Source organism: Lutjanus erythropterus, chromosome 21 (genome assembly GCF_056507025.1).
Source record: "Lutjanus erythropterus isolate fLutEry1 chromosome 21, fLutEry1.hap2, whole genome shotgun sequence".
Classification (NCBI taxonomy): Eukaryota; Metazoa; Chordata; class Actinopteri; order Lutjaniformes; family Lutjanidae; genus Lutjanus; species Lutjanus erythropterus.
Window position 1 is genome coordinate 7,101,260 of NC_139337.1, and position 17,325 is coordinate 7,118,584.

At 39.6% G+C, this 17,325-nt stretch overlaps 1 protein-coding gene across 24 annotated transcripts in view; it reads right to left on the reverse strand.

Annotated features, from left to right (window-relative positions):
* svila (supervillin a) overlaps nt 1-17,325 on the reverse strand; it is a 117,773-nt gene that overhangs the window by 22,289 nt on the left and 78,159 nt on the right. For 14 of the 24 annotated variants that reach the window (XM_084747139.1, XM_084747137.1, XM_084747119.1 and 11 more), the window contains 8 exons: nt 15,627-16,140; nt 13,302-13,482; nt 9,077-9,209; nt 5,354-5,407; nt 3,203-3,280; nt 2,683-2,739; nt 1,277-1,442; nt 241-324 (listed from right to left, as the gene is read on the reverse strand). In XM_084747139.1, coding sequence (XP_084603265.1) covers nt 241-324; nt 1,277-1,442; nt 2,683-2,739; nt 3,203-3,280; nt 5,354-5,407; nt 9,077-9,209; nt 13,302-13,482; nt 15,627-16,140 — 1,267 coding nt within the window. The remainder of the gene's footprint in view (nt 1-240; nt 325-1,276; nt 1,443-2,682; nt 2,740-3,202; nt 3,281-5,353; nt 5,408-9,076; nt 9,210-13,301; nt 13,483-15,626; nt 16,141-17,325) is intronic. The other 10 variants (XM_084747134.1, XM_084747136.1, XM_084747135.1 and 7 more) reach the window with 5 other exon arrangements.

Here is a 17,325-nt window from a genome sequence, read left to right on the forward strand (position 1 = left end):
TGTGCAGAATTTGTTGTGGGAAATGCGTCTGGTGACGGTTGATGTAACAAAGTCATGTCATTAAGTGTAAATCAGATTGGAGCAGCAGCTGAGCCCTGTGGTCTTTATTAACCAGCTAAATGAGCTGAACCGCTCCACATGACAGCAGTGTGACATAACAGGTAACCAGAGGATACAACAGTGTGCTAACAGGATTGTACAAGAGTATAAAACGTAGAGGAAAACAACAGTAATACTGACCTTCCTGTGGTTTGGAGATGGCGGGGCCACTGCTCTTGGGTTTGGAGGTCACTGGAGACTGGAGGGCTGAGGGGGCGGCCAGCCCTGTTGTACGAACACAGACGGACATGAGCTTCCAATGACCCAAAAAGCACAACACGGCTACTGCACAGTGGTACGGCACGTCAGTTTGTGAAATATCACAGGTTAGATTCATTTCATTAAAAGGAGCAAAGTGTAAGAATATTTCCTTTCTTGACATTTGTGACTTTGTTTTGTTTATTTATTGGACTATAAAAGCTAAGAGCTCGTGAAAGTAGTAAACTCACATACTTCTGGCCATATCTTACACACTGTACCTTTAACACAAAGATCTTAACAAGCTTTGCTCTTTGCTGTAAAGAGTTTAATTCATTTTCAAAGGACAGTTGTATCATGGTCTTTTTTGTTTTTAGTTTAACAATGGTAGTGAGTGAGAAATAGATTAGTAGTGTATCTATGAAAGCAATGGGTTTGTGAAAAATGCTACACAAAAGAGGCATGATGTGCAGCAGCTGTAAAGGTCCCCTTCTGTTGGAATTATGTTAGCAAACAATCACTGGAGCTATTGCTAACAGCACTGGCCCTAACGGTACCAAAAGCTACGGAGAAACAGTCTGAGATGCCTTTAAAGGTGACTGAAGTAAAAAATTCTGATGCTGATCTTTCCTCCATGAGCCATAATCTGGCCAAACCCACTGACTCCCCCAAACCCAAATTAAAGCTTCCAGCAGCTGCCCCCTCTGGCTGAGCCTGTAGTTAATAGGGAAAAACTGCAATCATGAAGTCATTTTCTGCCTGAGCAGAATCTTCTGAGCAGCTACTTCTGGGCCTGGTGGAAGGAAAAGGAGAGTCATGTTCCCCCTGAATGCTAATTGAGAAAGGGGACTTTGGAGGATTCAGGGCAGAAAGCTGAGCCTGAACTCTCTGAGAGCAGTTCAGCATGTGTGTGTGGAGAGAGAAGATTGTAGAGAAAGTATTTGTGTTTCGTTTCTTCATCAGACTGTGGCCCTCTGACCTTTCTTCACCATGCGTGCAGCCACGGTGAACTGGGTGGAGTCGTTGGCGGCTCCGTGGCCTTTGGTCTTCCAGGCCTCCTCCTGGGCGACGATCAGCTGTTTCCTCTCCTGGATGGACATGTGAGCCTCGATGCTCTGGCACTCCATCTCAGCCTCTGTGATTCTCTGAGAAAAGAGAGACGAGGTACTGTCACTTACACTGAATCCTCCAGAGGGACTCAAAATTAAAGGAATAATCCACATTAGGGTCCTTGTGCACTGTGATTTATCACCATGTTGTGATGTTCAGTCCAGGACAAAACTACAGAGGACCAAAACTGCCAAAATCATAAAGAAATAAATGACTCAAGACAAAAATGTATGTGCACTATTACAATGCACAATTAACTTTTTAAATGTATGTATTTATTTCTGTCTTATATACTTGTGTATTATTAAAGTTGACCCCAGGATGCATTTTGAATGACAGCTCCCTCATTTGTATAATGAAGCAGAAATGCATAAAGAAATGTAAAAAGGAAATACAGAAATAAATACATAAAAAAAATAAATGAATAAATTAACAAATAAAATGGAAAATTAATAAATATAATAAAGTAGATAAATGGGGGAATTAATGCAAAGGTAAATTAATACAGAAGCAAATTAAAGCAGAAATACCAATATATGTAATATTTTTATTGATATTTTTGCTGTATTTAATGGGATATTAACTCATTTTCTTTCTGATTTTAGCAGTTTCTGTCTTTCATACACAACTTTTGATGAAACTATAGTAGAGTACTTTTGTTCAATTATTTTCCTGGAATGACTTGAACACTTGGACATCAACAACATTTGGTTTGGACAGACAGAGAAACAAAATTAAAAAGGTAAAGCTGATTAGCAATCAGGCTATTTGGAAGCATGTGGTCAGAACACCGGCAACAGGAAAAAAAGTACCACAAAAATTAAAATCGAACCAGGACTGCATCTTGAACTGCAAACATTGGCTGTTTTTAACATTTAAAAGTGTTTAAATGCAGAATATCCTTTAACAGTAAGGACAACATCAAACAGACAAAAGTAGCCGAGCAAAACTAGTACACCACAGTGGGGTAACTAATACACAAAAAGCACACTGATCCCTGCCTCACACTGAAAACAAGCTGTTTACCAACAAGGAACCAAGGGAAATGTAGGATTTTCTTTCTTTTTTGCTGGATGCACATGACTTCAAACATATTCTAGTGTGACTCATGAAGTTAAAATGAAAGAAATGTTAGTTGACAAGGTGAAAACAAAGAACAATAGCGAACAAAGTCTTTCGTTGACCGACAGCTTTGCTTTAGATGTGCGCCACTAGGGAGGGGGAGTTGGGGGATTTGCGGGAGCACTGCATCATTCAGTATTGACAGAGGGTCACCTTCCGTCTCCAGGGGTGTCTCTCATCCACCTGCATGGGTCTGGAAGATCTGGTGGCCTTCACAACCAGAGGGATGGATGGGATGAGGAGGGTAAGAAAGGATGAGGATTTAGAGATAAGGATGAAAAGATGGTAGAAAATGTCAGAGCTCTGCGCGGGCGGGAGAAGCTGCAGCCTGGGGCGCCATGCTGACCTCAGAGTGACAAAGCTTTGGGACGAGGGTGAAGCAGGGTGTGAACGACTGCACAGCACTACAGAGACAGAGTGGAGTTTGGTGATGAAAGGGCAGTGCCAAAAACACACACAGGAATGGCTGAAGTCTCACTCTGTGCAGGATGTTTTTTCTGATTCTCACAATCAACAAGTGATTTAAAGTCCAAAATAATGAAGTTGCTTTTTACAGCAGTGGGGTTTTGTGATGTGTGTATGGGTGACAGAGCTCAGCGAAGTGGGCGGGGAGGTGGATGAAGCAGGCAAAGGGCAAGCGATGTGTCCAGCAAGAGCTAAAGCTAATTCCTACCTGACTGGCTGACTCATCAGGGGAAGAAGGAGGATGGAAAGGAGGCTCAGGAGAGAAAGTAGAGGCAAAGACAGGCCCCTACAGAGGCAGAGCCACGGGAGGAGGAAACACACACACACACACACACACACACACACACACACACACACACACACACACACACACACAGATATTATCAAGTGTAAAGCAGCGGCAGGACCATAGCCAGGATTTTAGAAACACTGGGGTCATGGGGTACAAATTTCTCCAAGAAATGTACTATACTAGTATCTAAAGGAGTACTCCAAAGATTTTACAGACGATGATCAGTTTACTAGTCCTGGTTAATACAAGGCAGTCAGTGAAAACTGTTGTATATCGTCACCTAATAACCCTTAATGATGTCAGAGTGATGGCATTAGAGTTATTCTGGCATCAGCTTGGAGACCATAAATTTATAAGAGAATGCCTGTGTAACAAACAGTGGATGTAGAGTTAGAGAGAGATGAGCAATGCATTCTGGGAACTGCAGAATCCAGTGATTTGGAGCCATAAGAATGCCTTGATGTAAAAGTGAGGCTCAGCATCTGCTGCTGTATTTTTGACCATTCTGTTTTTGTTTTTGTATTCTGGGTGGAAAAAAACAAAATCCTTTGAGTTGAAAGGTGCTTCACTTTGATACAGAGTGTACAAGCATTTGTGTATTTACATATCCAGAATATTATTGGCTAACTGGAGTCACGTTTCTGGCCACCAGACAATTGCAAGTCTAATATTCACTCTTCTTGAACTCTGCTTTGGGTTTTACAAACTCCTGAGGCCTGTTAGCTTTTAAATGCTCCATTATAATCACCAGCTAGCTGCTAACTGTGTGTGTTTAGTGCTGTGCAGGTGATGTATGGTGGGTTTATTAAATGAGAACTGCACAGTTGGTTGATAATTCTCAGAATAAGTGACTTCTTTCACATAACATATGTAAGGTTGTTCCGATCAGGATTTTTAGTGCCGATCATTGATCTCTGGAAGAAGCACTGGCTGATACTGATTACTGAGTCTATTTAAAGTCTTCTATTTATTATGTAGCATTATTTATTTATTTAACTTTTCTTAGCAGCAATATATATCAAGTATACTAAAAACAAGTATATAAAACAACTTGAAAATTATCACAAGATACTTTTGGGGACCTGTTGTGCAAGAATATGGCTTGAATTTTTCAAATCTGCCAATGCAGAAATGACTGGAAATTGTTAAGATTTTATTATCTAAGTACAAAAAATGCTGTTGTGAAAGAGCAAGAAAGTAATGACAGATGTAGGAAAGGAAAAACTTCTGTTTTATGAGTTGACACGATTTGAATGAATGCACCATGAAGTCCCTGTTGGTGTGCACGGTCTTTGTTGTAGAAAGTGATGTAGATTTCAGAGTTTATGGATGACAGCACCCTTATTATATATAGTAATTTAATCAATTGTTGAAGATATATTGATTAGTTCAGCTTTACTTTATTTGTTTTTTGCCTAAAGAGATTAATTTTAAGATAATCAGTCTTCTCGAATGTTATAATCAGCTTAAATAAAATGAATCATGTGTAAAATTTGTGTTATTATCTTCATGTCATGTCATGATCTGTTTTTGAATTTAACAGTTCTGACCCTTGAGATTTTGGAGGAGGGAGAAGGATTCTAGTCCTCCTCGTAGTCCCTTGACTCACAGCTCACATTACCATATAATATCTTCAGCAAAGTTATGTCGAGACAAAGAAAGATTTAATTTCACAACCAAACACACAGACACGTAGAAAACACACCCACAGTGTGTGAGACACAGTGATGACTCCAAACCAACGAGCAGAGGTTGAGGAATTAGACAAACACACACCGTAAGTACTACACCATCACCACAACTGTAAAGGGAAACACCCACACAGTGTACCACCACCTCTACCATCACATGTATACACACACATACACACACAGGTGTGTGAATGTGTTACACACAGGATGTATTTATCAAGACGTCGTGTGTTAGCAGCCAGGAAACACATTTGAGGATGTGGAATTTAGATCACTAATCCAATCCAATTTAAATGCGCTTGATAGATACCACCACAGTGTGTGTGTGTGTGTGTGTGTATGTGTGTGTGATTTCGACCTCCAACGCTGGCCTTACCCATAGCTGGTCGGACACAGCCAACTCATCGATCATCATCAGCGCTTCATCGCCCTGCAGACAAGCAGCCGCAGGAGAGAAGGGACATGTTTTCTGAAGGTTCTCTTGTCCTCAAAATGATATCGCAGCTAAATCATATGATCAACTCCCTTAACAGAAAGTTCTGATACAACATTCAGACTTTCTGAGCCACTGCTTTCAATTTAAAGGGATAGTTCAGATTATCTGAAGTGGGGTTGTATGAGGTACTTTAGCATATCACCTACAGTAGAAACAACAGGAGTACTGATGCAGACTGTGGACAAGGACAGCAGCAAAATGTATTTTAATCACCTAAAAAAAGGGTTTATGCAAGGTCCAAAAAGTTAAATTTAGGACTTTTTTAAAACCATTATGAACATATTTTAAGACCTATTTCGCATCCATATTGGCAAAAAAGTCAGTTCATTCATCTCTTATTAATTAACATCTCAATGAGATGTAACGTCAGACCTCGTCCACACTTGAAGACAGAATATGAAGTCAGCTGGGTGGATAAATTCTGACTGGGCTGCATAGCTTGCTTTAGTGGTTATTGGTTTCATCTTGGTTTTGTTTTGTAATCGCTAGTGTGATTTATACAAATTGGTCCCAAAAACATATTGAAAAGTGAGACCAAAGTAAATGAAACATAAACGTCATAATAGAGTCAATTTTTAAGACCTGCAAAAATTGTATTTAAGACATTTCATGGCCTAAAATTAAGATTGTTGGATTAAAGAATTTTTAAGACTTAAAAGACCCACAGAAACAAGACCTTCCTAACAACATTAACAAAAAACCCAATGTCAGTTTTTTAATATAAGCCATGTTTAGAATATTGTTTTATCACTTTACCTTGTTGCCTTTTTGGACAGGAAACCACCGTTTTATAAATGAAATATCGCCTTCTTCAAACTTCGCTGGCAAAATCAGTCATTTTACCTTACAGAATGTGGGAGTTTCTGGTCTACCAGCCCTCGATCAGTTAGTTTGTTTGTGGTATCGTGCGACAGTTTGGAAGTCACTCAAGAGGACAAACTAATCAATCAAGGCAGCAGAAGTCCAGAAACTCCTGACTTCTGTGAGGTAAAATGACTGATTTTGGAGGAGTGAGAGAGAGCAATATCTGGCTTATATGATGGTGGTTTCCTGTCAGAAAAGACTGTCTGACGGCAAAACAAGGCTGTAAAAATAGTCTAAATATAGTGTACACTTAAACTGATATGAATCTTTTTAAATGGGCCTTTTTTAAAGTGGCAGGAATATGTTTTGTTGCTGACACTGCCCACAGCAATATAATGCCTCACATCTGCGCTACTTTTTCTCACTGCTTCTCCAAAGTAGGTGTGTGTTGATCGCCATCTACTGTAGACAAAACTGACTATCAAAAAGTAGCTCGTAGAACAACTCTTCAATCAATCCAAACTATCCCTTTAGGCCCTTTAAGTAACTATGTATTTACTTTTGTGAAAGACACAGTATGTATATGGTACACTAAGAATTGAACCATGTCCTTGGGTAGAACAATGGACGTCTTTATTTGCTCTTTCTGTTGGTATTTGGTCGACTCTGCTGAGTTTTGTATCTGCCTGATCTTTAACGTCGCTTGTCTTTGATCTAAAGTAGGAAATTGGCTGAATTGTGTCCACCGGCCCTGATGAATGGGAGGATGGAAACAAGATGAACAACATTAACAGTCCTTCCTCTTGACCTCTGCTCAACTATCACTTGAACTTGATTAAAAAAATCTTTTTCTTTCCTGATCCGATTAAAACATCATGTAGAAAACATCGAGAGGAGGCAGCGTGTCAGGGCATTCACAGCAGCAGCAGAGCGTTAAAAGCAAAACTCTTCCTGACCTCAAATGAACTGAATACGTCCAGGCAGGGGCTGTCGAGCCGAGCTGAACAAACCCTGATAAGGAGCTGGAAACAAAAACAGGCCAGCTGATGTGGACGGTGGCTGTCGTGAATATGTCTAAACAGAGAGGTAGCGTCCCGCCCAAACCCTCCCTTTAAAAAACAAACAGAGGACAGAAACCCACTCAACATGCAGAGGATGAAATGAGGTTTATTTTTGTTTTTTGAAAGGTAAAGGACATGCAAACAGAGACAAAGGCAAACAGAAGAATGAAAGCTTACATGAAACATGCAGTTCAGTGGAAAGAAGCAGGACAGAATACATGACACAGGACAGTTAGTTATTACTGTCACTGACTCAAACACTTTTACACAAAGTAACTTTCCTTCAAGTAAAAAATAGACTTCGCATCTCAATGTGTGTAATTTAGGCAGAATTAGGCTTTTAAAGTCATTTTAATGTACTCTGATCTTCATCATCTCTAATCAAAACCACTGTATCAAACATACAACAGATATTCTGCAGACAAACAGCTACATATGAAAGTCTACGGCTGCAAATATTAAAACAAAATATTTGGTCATATTGAAATTTCATTTGTGTAAGGTGATGTATGATGAATTTTAAAATCAAATTTCATCGTTGAAAAAGCATAACTACTTTCAAAATGAAAACTAAATGTGACTTGAAAGATAGAATTTTAAGTGTACTAAGCATAAAACTATGCCTTGAAAAAAAAAATTCTTTTTTCTGATTTTTTTCCTCACACAATTATGACTTTAATCTCAGAATGTCAGATTTTATTTTACTAAATAAAAATGACTAAATTTATGACTAATTTCAGAATTTCTGTTTTTTTTTCTTGCAAATTTACAACTTAAATCTCAGAATTCCATTTTTTTTTTGTTTTTTTTTTGCAAATTTATGACTTTAGAATTTCTGCTTTTTTTCCTCACAAATTTATGACTTTAATCTCAGAGAATTTTTGTTTTGTTTCTCTTTGTTTAGCTGGCATAAAAAAACATCGGCATCAGCTATCAGCTAATAATTACCGCCATGAGCGCAGAATTTTACGCTGGCGCATCCCTAATTGGATGAAATGATATCAATTGAATATTGGCAGCGATGCACTTCTGTATCCATGGAATTAGAACAGTATGCACCATGAAATGATGTGCGACTGATCCAGATGCAGCAGTATCTATTCTACTGCCATGATGAATTAATGCAGATTAACTCTTGATACAGTCCAAGAACACAAACATGCAACAGCTGTTTATGAGACAAAACAGAGGACAAAGACAAAGAGATCAAAAGACACAGACATGGACAATACACAACCTCTCTGTTTAGAGATATTCAAAACTGTTTCCACGTGCATTTGCAGGTTTCTGCTGCAAAACTGATTGTTTACTGAGACTGTAGAGTTTCAAATCAGCACAAGATCAGAAACATCTTCAGATCTAAACAGCCTGACTTCAGAGGCTCAAACAGGAAATGCTTGCTGTCATAAAGCGACACAGAGGATCAAATCAAATTACTGAAGTCTCAGTGGCGTGTCACTGCCACTGTGATAGTGCTGCATTCAAGTCCCATGGGTATAAAGTGGTGGAGTGACAGTTAAAAGCAGCTCATGTGTTTGAACTTGTTTTGAGGTAAGACAGTTCAAACAGTAAACTCCACCATCTTTTAAACAACAACCAGAACTGCATGAAAAACAAGATGTAACAGACGTGATAGACATGAAAGCCACAGACCGCCTGTCTGTCTGTCTGTCTGTCTGTGTCAGGCTCGTCTGCTGACGTGTTCAGTCAGCAGTGAGTGTGCAGGTCAGGTGGTTACCTTCGTCTTGAAGCTCTGCTCCACCTCCCACAGCTGAGCCTGCTGGTCACCCACGGCAACCTTCACCACATCCTGCTTCTTATTGATCCTGTTCCTCCAATCCTGCTCGCCGCTCTTCTTCAACAAGGCCACTCTGAGGGGAGGCAGAGGGAGGGAAGAAGGTACAATTAAGTTCATGAGAGGAAAGAAAAAACAGCTCAAATATACAACATGCTGTGGACCTGACTCAAAACCTGATAATCATGAGTCAAAACAAAAAAACATTGATGAACTTGACTTAAAATTAACTTGAAATTTCCCAAACTCTTATCAACACATCTAAGAACTGATAGAAGTGTACAAACATCACTAACAATATTCATTGAGTGTATTATTGATGAGGTCAGAGGTGGATCTGAAAGACGTTCTTTCTGATATAGCTGAAAAAATGAATTTATTAAAGGACAACTGCACTGCATTGCCAATGTAGCTTGAGTGGCTTTGATCGGAAACCACACTGTAATAATATAAGCATTACTGGTGATCTTAAAATTTAATCAAAAATATTTACTATTTTTAGAACAGTAATCAAGTTATAGAAGCAGCATGAAATATGATTTTTGGTTGGCACAAAAGTCTCTCATTAAAGGAATAGTAACACATGAAAAAGACAGATGGCTGGTTGCTCTATATACTCAACTGTAGATGAACAATGCATCAGTTGCTCTTGGAAAATTTGGAAAAGAACAGGAAAATTCAGGAGGGAAATCCAGGCACTCCCAAAATAATAGTAACAAAATAAAGAGCCTTTATTATAATGTCTAAACCATTCATCTCTGTGTATTCATAGTTGAGCTAAAGCTGGGAGTTGATTAAATTAGCTTAGCATAAAGACTGGAAACAGTCTTGTTCTATATCTTACTAAATCTTACTAATTAACACGTTTTTGTACAGATTGACTTGTTTTAAATCCACAGAAAAAACAAAATTCTGATTTTACAAGATTGGAAAGGGTAACGCTGGTATTTTTAAACCTGGGCCCTATTTTTAAATGACTAAAATGTAAAAAATGTTTTGGAATTACTCTATTGGATCTTCTCAGCACCTGCAAAACAGACTGCAGTGGCTACAATATAAATCTTGGGGGCAAGTGTGCCCATCAAAGTACATCCACTTGTGTCTTAACACATTAGGTCAGATACAAAATAACCCTTTAGACCCCCAAAGTTACACTTTAACCAATCGAGACAGCAGTAGACAAGCATGTTCTGCAAAGTAAAATTACTATTTTTGCAAAAGATGTCAGTTTGAGTGAGAGAAAGAGGGATATCTGGCTTATATAACAGCAGTTTTCCATCGGAAAAAGGTGCCTGATAGCGAGGTAAAATGTGAAAACATTCCAAATGTAGTGTACACTTAAATAGATATTGATTACACTCAACAGGCCTCTGTGCCGGGTCACTGCAGGGTTAGCACTTGTTAAAACCTCAACTTTGCTTCCCCTGAGCTTTCTACTCTACCTGTCAAAACGCTGAAGCCAACAGAAAACAGGGACGCTGCCACGCGTCTTTTAGTCTCATCTATGGGACTGTTTACAGTGAAGACACTGAGCAGAGGCGGACAGCTCGCCACTTAGCAGCCACAGTTAGAAATAATGTAAGGTTAAACAGACTGGTGACAGCTAGAGTGCAATTAAACATACAGATCACTTAGAGATGTCAGTCAGTGTAACTGGAGCTGGGAGAGTGTTTGACACACTTTGGTTTAAACTACAAGTTAAAGCAATTTTAAAAAAAAAGGTGCTGGGATTTACTTGAGCTGAAATAAGTAGGCCAAACTGTGAAAAAGTGGGCTATATGACAAACACTAACTTAACTTTTGTATTTGCAAGCTTTAAAATGAGTTGTGGAAAACTGACATATGGAGGATTGTAAGATGACAAACTGAAGTATAGTGTGACAAGAACAGAGGTTCAATTATTGAGCTCTCATCTCTGAGTCAGGAGCAGAAGAGATCCATAATAGAGAGGTCAGGGTGCTGGCAGTGCCCTCTGCCCCTCTCACAACCAGCCCTCTGTGACCCAGTGAGGGGACGTCCTGTTCTGCCCTGGGGGCTCCAAATAACAGGATGAGAGTAATACTGAATAGATGTGGGCAGCTGTGTCTGGGATACAGGGGACTTGCGACTGGTCTTAAGCTAAGACAGTCATAATTTTGCTTTAGAAAAAGTAACTTTTAAACTTTTTTTTAGCTGCTGTCCACAGTAAATATCTTTTGGAGAGGCTCACAGGCGTCCTGATGTGATGAAAAAGTGAGTGAAATGTGACAGAAAACACAATAACACCAGTTGACACCAGTTAAAGTGGACTTCTATTACGTCATGAATCAATTCAGAGTGTGTCAAACCAGCAGACTGTGCTTGTTAACTGATGTGACATAACTACTTATGTAATCACCTCATTTGTCGAGGGAATCCAATACAGAGCTTCAGTCCAAACACAAAGTTGCATGATGGACAAGTGTAACATGAAAGCATGGTGTCTGCTTAAAAAACAATATGCCAAAAAAAATCTGTGTATCTGCAAGGGAGAAGTCTGGTGATGTTTCATAGTTTTGTGTATCCAAAGCCTGATCATAGTAGTGTCATAGTGTTCTACTGTTTTCAAAAAATTACTAAAAATGCATCAGTAAGCCACACTATTGCACTGAGGGACATGTTCCTTTTGTCCTTTTGGATGAGTCGTCAAACCCAGGTCCTGACTCACTGTCATCAATAGAGATCTTTGCAAAGAGTAGGGGGTTCCCCAGTGTCCTGGCAAAATTCCCAACCTGGCTCTTTTTATCTGACCGCCTAATCACAACCCCCCCGATGCCCCAGTGGGGCTCAATGTTTCTGGCACATTATGGTGACTGTGCGTCACGCATTTGGGTGCTAAAAATTAGCGGTGGTTGAGGTGAGTTTTCCCTCCTTCACTCTGAAGCACTTTGAGTATTTATGATAAAGCTTCAGGCTATATAAATATAATCCATCATCATCGTTATTATCATTACAATACACACACACACAGTGTAGTTCATTTTCACTCTGTTCCATGTGTATCAAATGTGTATAAATCTGCAGATGTACAGTTCTCTCCTGTTTGATTTACAAACAACAGTGTCCAGCTGTTTCAGGAAACGAAAGACTATTGTACAAATGTGAAAATAAAAGTATGTATTCATACAAAAATAATCCCTCTCAATCATCATCCACAACCCACCAGGAGTGTGTAGCTGTGCCTGCATCTGCAGAGACCCTGCCCTCCTTCTCATCTTCAAATTTTTTTGCTGTGCTTGGGATACTTTTTCCAGTGCAAAACATCTGTATTTGACATCCTGGGAACGAGACTCAACAATGAACTACCTTTGTTTATAAACAGCAAGCAACAAATCCTACTGACTGTACCTTTAAAGGTCAGTCAGAAACAACATATTAGGGAAGATGGAAAGTATTGAGAGACGTGGGATTTATGGATAATAACAAAAATATAAAATATTATTTAATGAGCTGCAGTAAAAGTGAGTAAAATCAGTAGCATGTCTAGGAATCCTTACTCCCTCCCATGTAAGAAACAAGGCCAGAAGTTGAAAATATAGAACTGACTATTACTAATTTGTTGAAGTCTGGCTACCTTCAGTAAAAAAAATGATTTTAAGGTTATAAATAGCCACACCTGCAAAATTCTTATTATAAAAGATATCTGTCATCTATACGGACGCCCACCCACAGCCTGCTTCTGCTTGAGGTTTCTGTCTGTTAAGAGGAGTTTTTTCTCACTACTGTCATCAAGTGCTTGCTCATGGTGGGAACTGTTGGATCCCTGTAAATAACATCATAAAGACAACGGTCTAGACTTTAATGCTTTATGAAAAGTTCCCTGAGATAACTTATATAGATAACATAGATAACATTATATAGATTTGGCCCTCAGCAGCTCAGCAGCAGAGGATGAACATGAAAAAACTAACCATCAACTCACTCGCTCCGTTTTGTCCTCATTATCTCAGTCTGTCTCCATCTAACCCACATTTCAAGCATAAAAAGAAAGGGAATCTTGTTTTCCTTCATCATTAGCTGTGTTTGCTTTATTTACTGACTGAAAAGTTAAACAGTACTTACACAACATTCTGGACACACAAAAAGAAAAAAAAGCTCTGCTCACTCTTAGTTTAAAATGAGTAAGAGCTGAGCACGCCGCTGGGCTCACCTCTCTTTGATGGACATGTGTCTGGCCGTCATCATGTCACTCAGCTCGTCCTCCTCGTGCTGAAGCAGGCCCGCTGGGTATCCGCCGCCGTCTGTGTGCTCGTCCGCCGCCGGAGGCTGACACACGCTCCTGGGCTGACCGGATGCCGCCCTGGACGTCACCACAGCGGACTCCTGCAGCTCTGTGAGCACGAGCAGACAGGCACGCACAGAAGAGTGAGTAAAATCAATAACATGACAGCAACTACGGAACTGTTAACACGGTTCCCACGGTGGATTAGATTTCAAATGGCACCATTTTTCTGCTTAGGAAGGGCTTATGTGAATAAAAAGAAGTGTGAAACAAGATTTAAAAATGCATTGTGCAAATGGATCCATTCATCAAACTCCCTGATATTCCCTGTTTAGGATACAGCCCTCTAAATAACACAATAATCCAAAAATCCCATGACTACAGGGTTTTGCATTAAAGTACAGTCATCAGTCTCACAGTGCACAGTAAGCAGCACTAAACGGCGTGGGAGCAAACATCTTTCAAGCTTACCAAGAGGCTCTGATCCGCCTGTGAGAAGCAGTGCAGATGATTTTTACAGCTTTAAACCTCCCTGCCACAGCTGTAATCAAATAACCCACGCTGTCCTGCAGAAACACTGACGCTCACTTGTCGGGGCACTACTGCCTGCTTTTCGTCCGTGCATCCATACCACTCTGCTCTGTCCTCGCTCCACTACAATCGTCTGATCTCTGCTCCCTCTGACAAGTTGCACACTGATTCAGAGCCAATCAAAGCGTCCGGCTCTGAATTACTGCAGCTGAGACATAAAGGAAGCCTGAAACCACAACCTGAATATAACATTTTCACAGACGCAGGAAGTGTGGTTGAATGAGAAACGGTTGTTGTCTGTGAAGTGAAATACACACCAGTGTTTATTTAGTCTGACAGTTTACTCTTTAAATATTTAAAGCCCAATTCACTCTTTTCACCAGAATCACTTCCTTCCTTAAAATTTTGTTCTGGTCAACCAACTGCTAATTAACAAAATAATCCATGATCCCTATAGCATATTAAATATATAGAAATACATTTTTTGGTGTATACAAGATGAACCCACTTGAATGCCCTCCCTCATATCATGTTCACTACAGTGTGTACTAGAAGTTTTCTGTTAGCTCCCAGTTCACAACAGTTTGTTCATGTCTTCTGTGTCGTAATTACAAGTTCACAAGTTCCATTTGAATGTAGCAAAGGTTTACAATGTGCACCATCTCATCTAGAATTTCAGCATGCTAACATCTGCACTTAAAAAAAAAAAAAAAAAAAAAGATTTTGTTCTTTTAAAGAAAGCCAATATCGTAGAACCTTTTCCCACAAAATTCTTTGTACTCTTTTGTGGATAAAATGCACATAAAAACTTATTTTAAAATGCTAAATGCTAACAAGGCAGTACTAAAATAATGCTAACAGTAAGGTAATGTTTAGCAGGTATAATGTTTATCATGTGTGTTTAGCATGCTAACTTTGCTAATTTGCAGAGCTGCAATGCTTAATTGATAACTAATCATTCTTTAAATTTATTGCCAACTATTTTGATAACTGATTAATTGGTTTGAGTAGAAGAAGAAAGAAGAAAAAAGTCAAAATTCTTTGATTTCATCTTCTTAAATGTGATTTTTTTTTTTTTTTTGGTTTCTTTACTCCTCTCTGACAGTAAACTGAATATCTTTGGGTTGAGGGCAAAAGACACAATAGAGGACATCATCATCTTGTCCTTGGGGAAACACTGATCATCATTTTCCACAATTTTTGGACATTTTAAAAGAAACAACTATTAATCAAAAAACTTCAGCCAGTCAGCCAATTCAGCGTCAGTTGCAGCCCTAGATTTCAGAATCTGCTGTTGTTAACTGTGTTCACCATATTAGCTTTCCATGTTAGCATGCTAAAACTGACTCATTAACACAGTCTGACAGTAGTGTTAATTTTAGTCTCACAGACAGCTCTTTCAATATTTGTAGTCCTTCAAATATAAAACATTACTTTTTTCCATTAAAAAGAAAATCCAGTCACTAACTGCTCTTACAGGAAAAATAGCCTGTTTGGATAATGTTATTTTCTGTGGTGTCTGATTCAGACACTGTAACAGTCAGTGAGTAATTTGATAAATCCTCAAAGATATTCAAAGTTCACAGAGAGTTCATGCTGTATAAGCAAATGAGAGAGTGAAAGAAATGAAAAAAAGATGAGACTTTAAAATCAAAGTAGTAGTTCTATAATATAAAGGCAGCAGAAAGTACACAGCTCAAACAGATGCTTTGATGTTCTTACCTCCACTGATGGTCCTGCTCCTCTGACTGTCTGGAAACTGTCCGTCCTCCCTCAGATACGCCTCCTGCCGCTCCTGGAGCGTGTGGCTCTCTGAGCTCTGCACCGCTCCCCCCTGTCTGGTCAGCCACTGCTGCTGCTCCTCCTCCTCTTCCTCCCCCCTCCTCTCTCTCCCAGTCTGGGGCTGGGGCAGAGCGGCCTGCCTGACCACTCCCTCAGGAGAGGGCAGCTTCCTCTTCCCTCCTCCCAGATCACCTCTGTCTTCTTCCTGAGGAGCGACTCTGTACCTGTGGTGGTCCACAACGTCCTGGGACCTCCAGGCCGGGCCGTCCAGGTGGCGAGGGGACAGAGAGGTGTCAGAGCTGGACTGAGGGAGGGGCTCAACCTGGGGCGCTGCTCTGGTTATGTGGATGTCTCCGGCGTGGTCAGTGGAGACGGTGCCTCCGGCTCTCAGAGCGGAGGAGGAGGATGATGAAGTGGGGAGGTGACCGTACCGAGAGCCTGTACCGTTCTGGAGCTGAGGGACGAGGAGGCGGAAAGACACACAGACAAAGACAGAAGTGGGTCAGTTTGCAACAGAGGATGAGAAACAAGTCGGGCAAACTGCACACACGCACAAAATTGAGAGAATCACGCTGACTAATCACCGCCTGCGTGACTCACTGCACTTCCTGAGCATCAAAGGGCAGCAGCCTATCTCGCCGGTCAGTGCAGCCCACATCACAAAGCCATGCCAGCAATCCCCCCACGCACAATACATCCAGCTGGAGCCAAAGACTTTACAAATGTTTTATTGAGTGGAATCCACTAGTCTTTCCTCATTAACATAAATATACAAAGTTTATTTATCAAGGATAATTAAACTTAAAATTTCTAGTATTTATTTTCAGAACCATTCACAACTAATAAACATGAGTTCTTCTAACTTTTGAAGTCTTTTGACCTGAATTGATGAGTTGAATGAATGTACTGCACAGAGTTCAATCCAGGATGCATTATTTGAGAGTAGAGAACCTTCTTTTCTAGATAAAAAAAAACATTAAAAATTCTTCATATCAACACTAATTTCTTTATTTCTTTTTTGTGAAAATATATTCAAAGAAAATGGTTTGGATTGCTTTAGTTTTTTTAAAGTTCTAAACCTGCTCTGTGCCAGAAAACGCCCTTATCCCAGACAAGAATTCACAACTTCAAACAATTAAATAATGTTAAAAGCCTTCAAAAACTAAAACTAACAATACCTGCTCATAACATAGGTGTAAAAATGTACTATTATAATCTTTGCTTTAAAATGTATTTTTATGAAAATGTTGGCCCTTTAAAGTTATATCTCAGGTTTCCATCAACTCTATCACATTTATAACAACATGATTTAATCAGGCATAAAAAGGGTTAGCTAAACCCTAAGGACCTCTGTTTCACTTCTTGGTTTAAAAAGGGAGGAATACTGCTCAAACACTGGTACACTTTCTACTTTTTGACAAATTCATTAAATAATCCTGCTATCAGGTGTGTCTCAACCAGAACATGTCAACTCTGAGCAAATCTGAAATAAAATAAAATGTCTGCTCACTAAGACTATGCTGTGAAATAAATAAATGTAACATTTTGTCAACTCTGTAAGACGTCAGCACCATCAGATTTTCCATCAGACATCGATATTTAATAAAAAATTGAATCACTGGGAGGTTGGCCCATTACA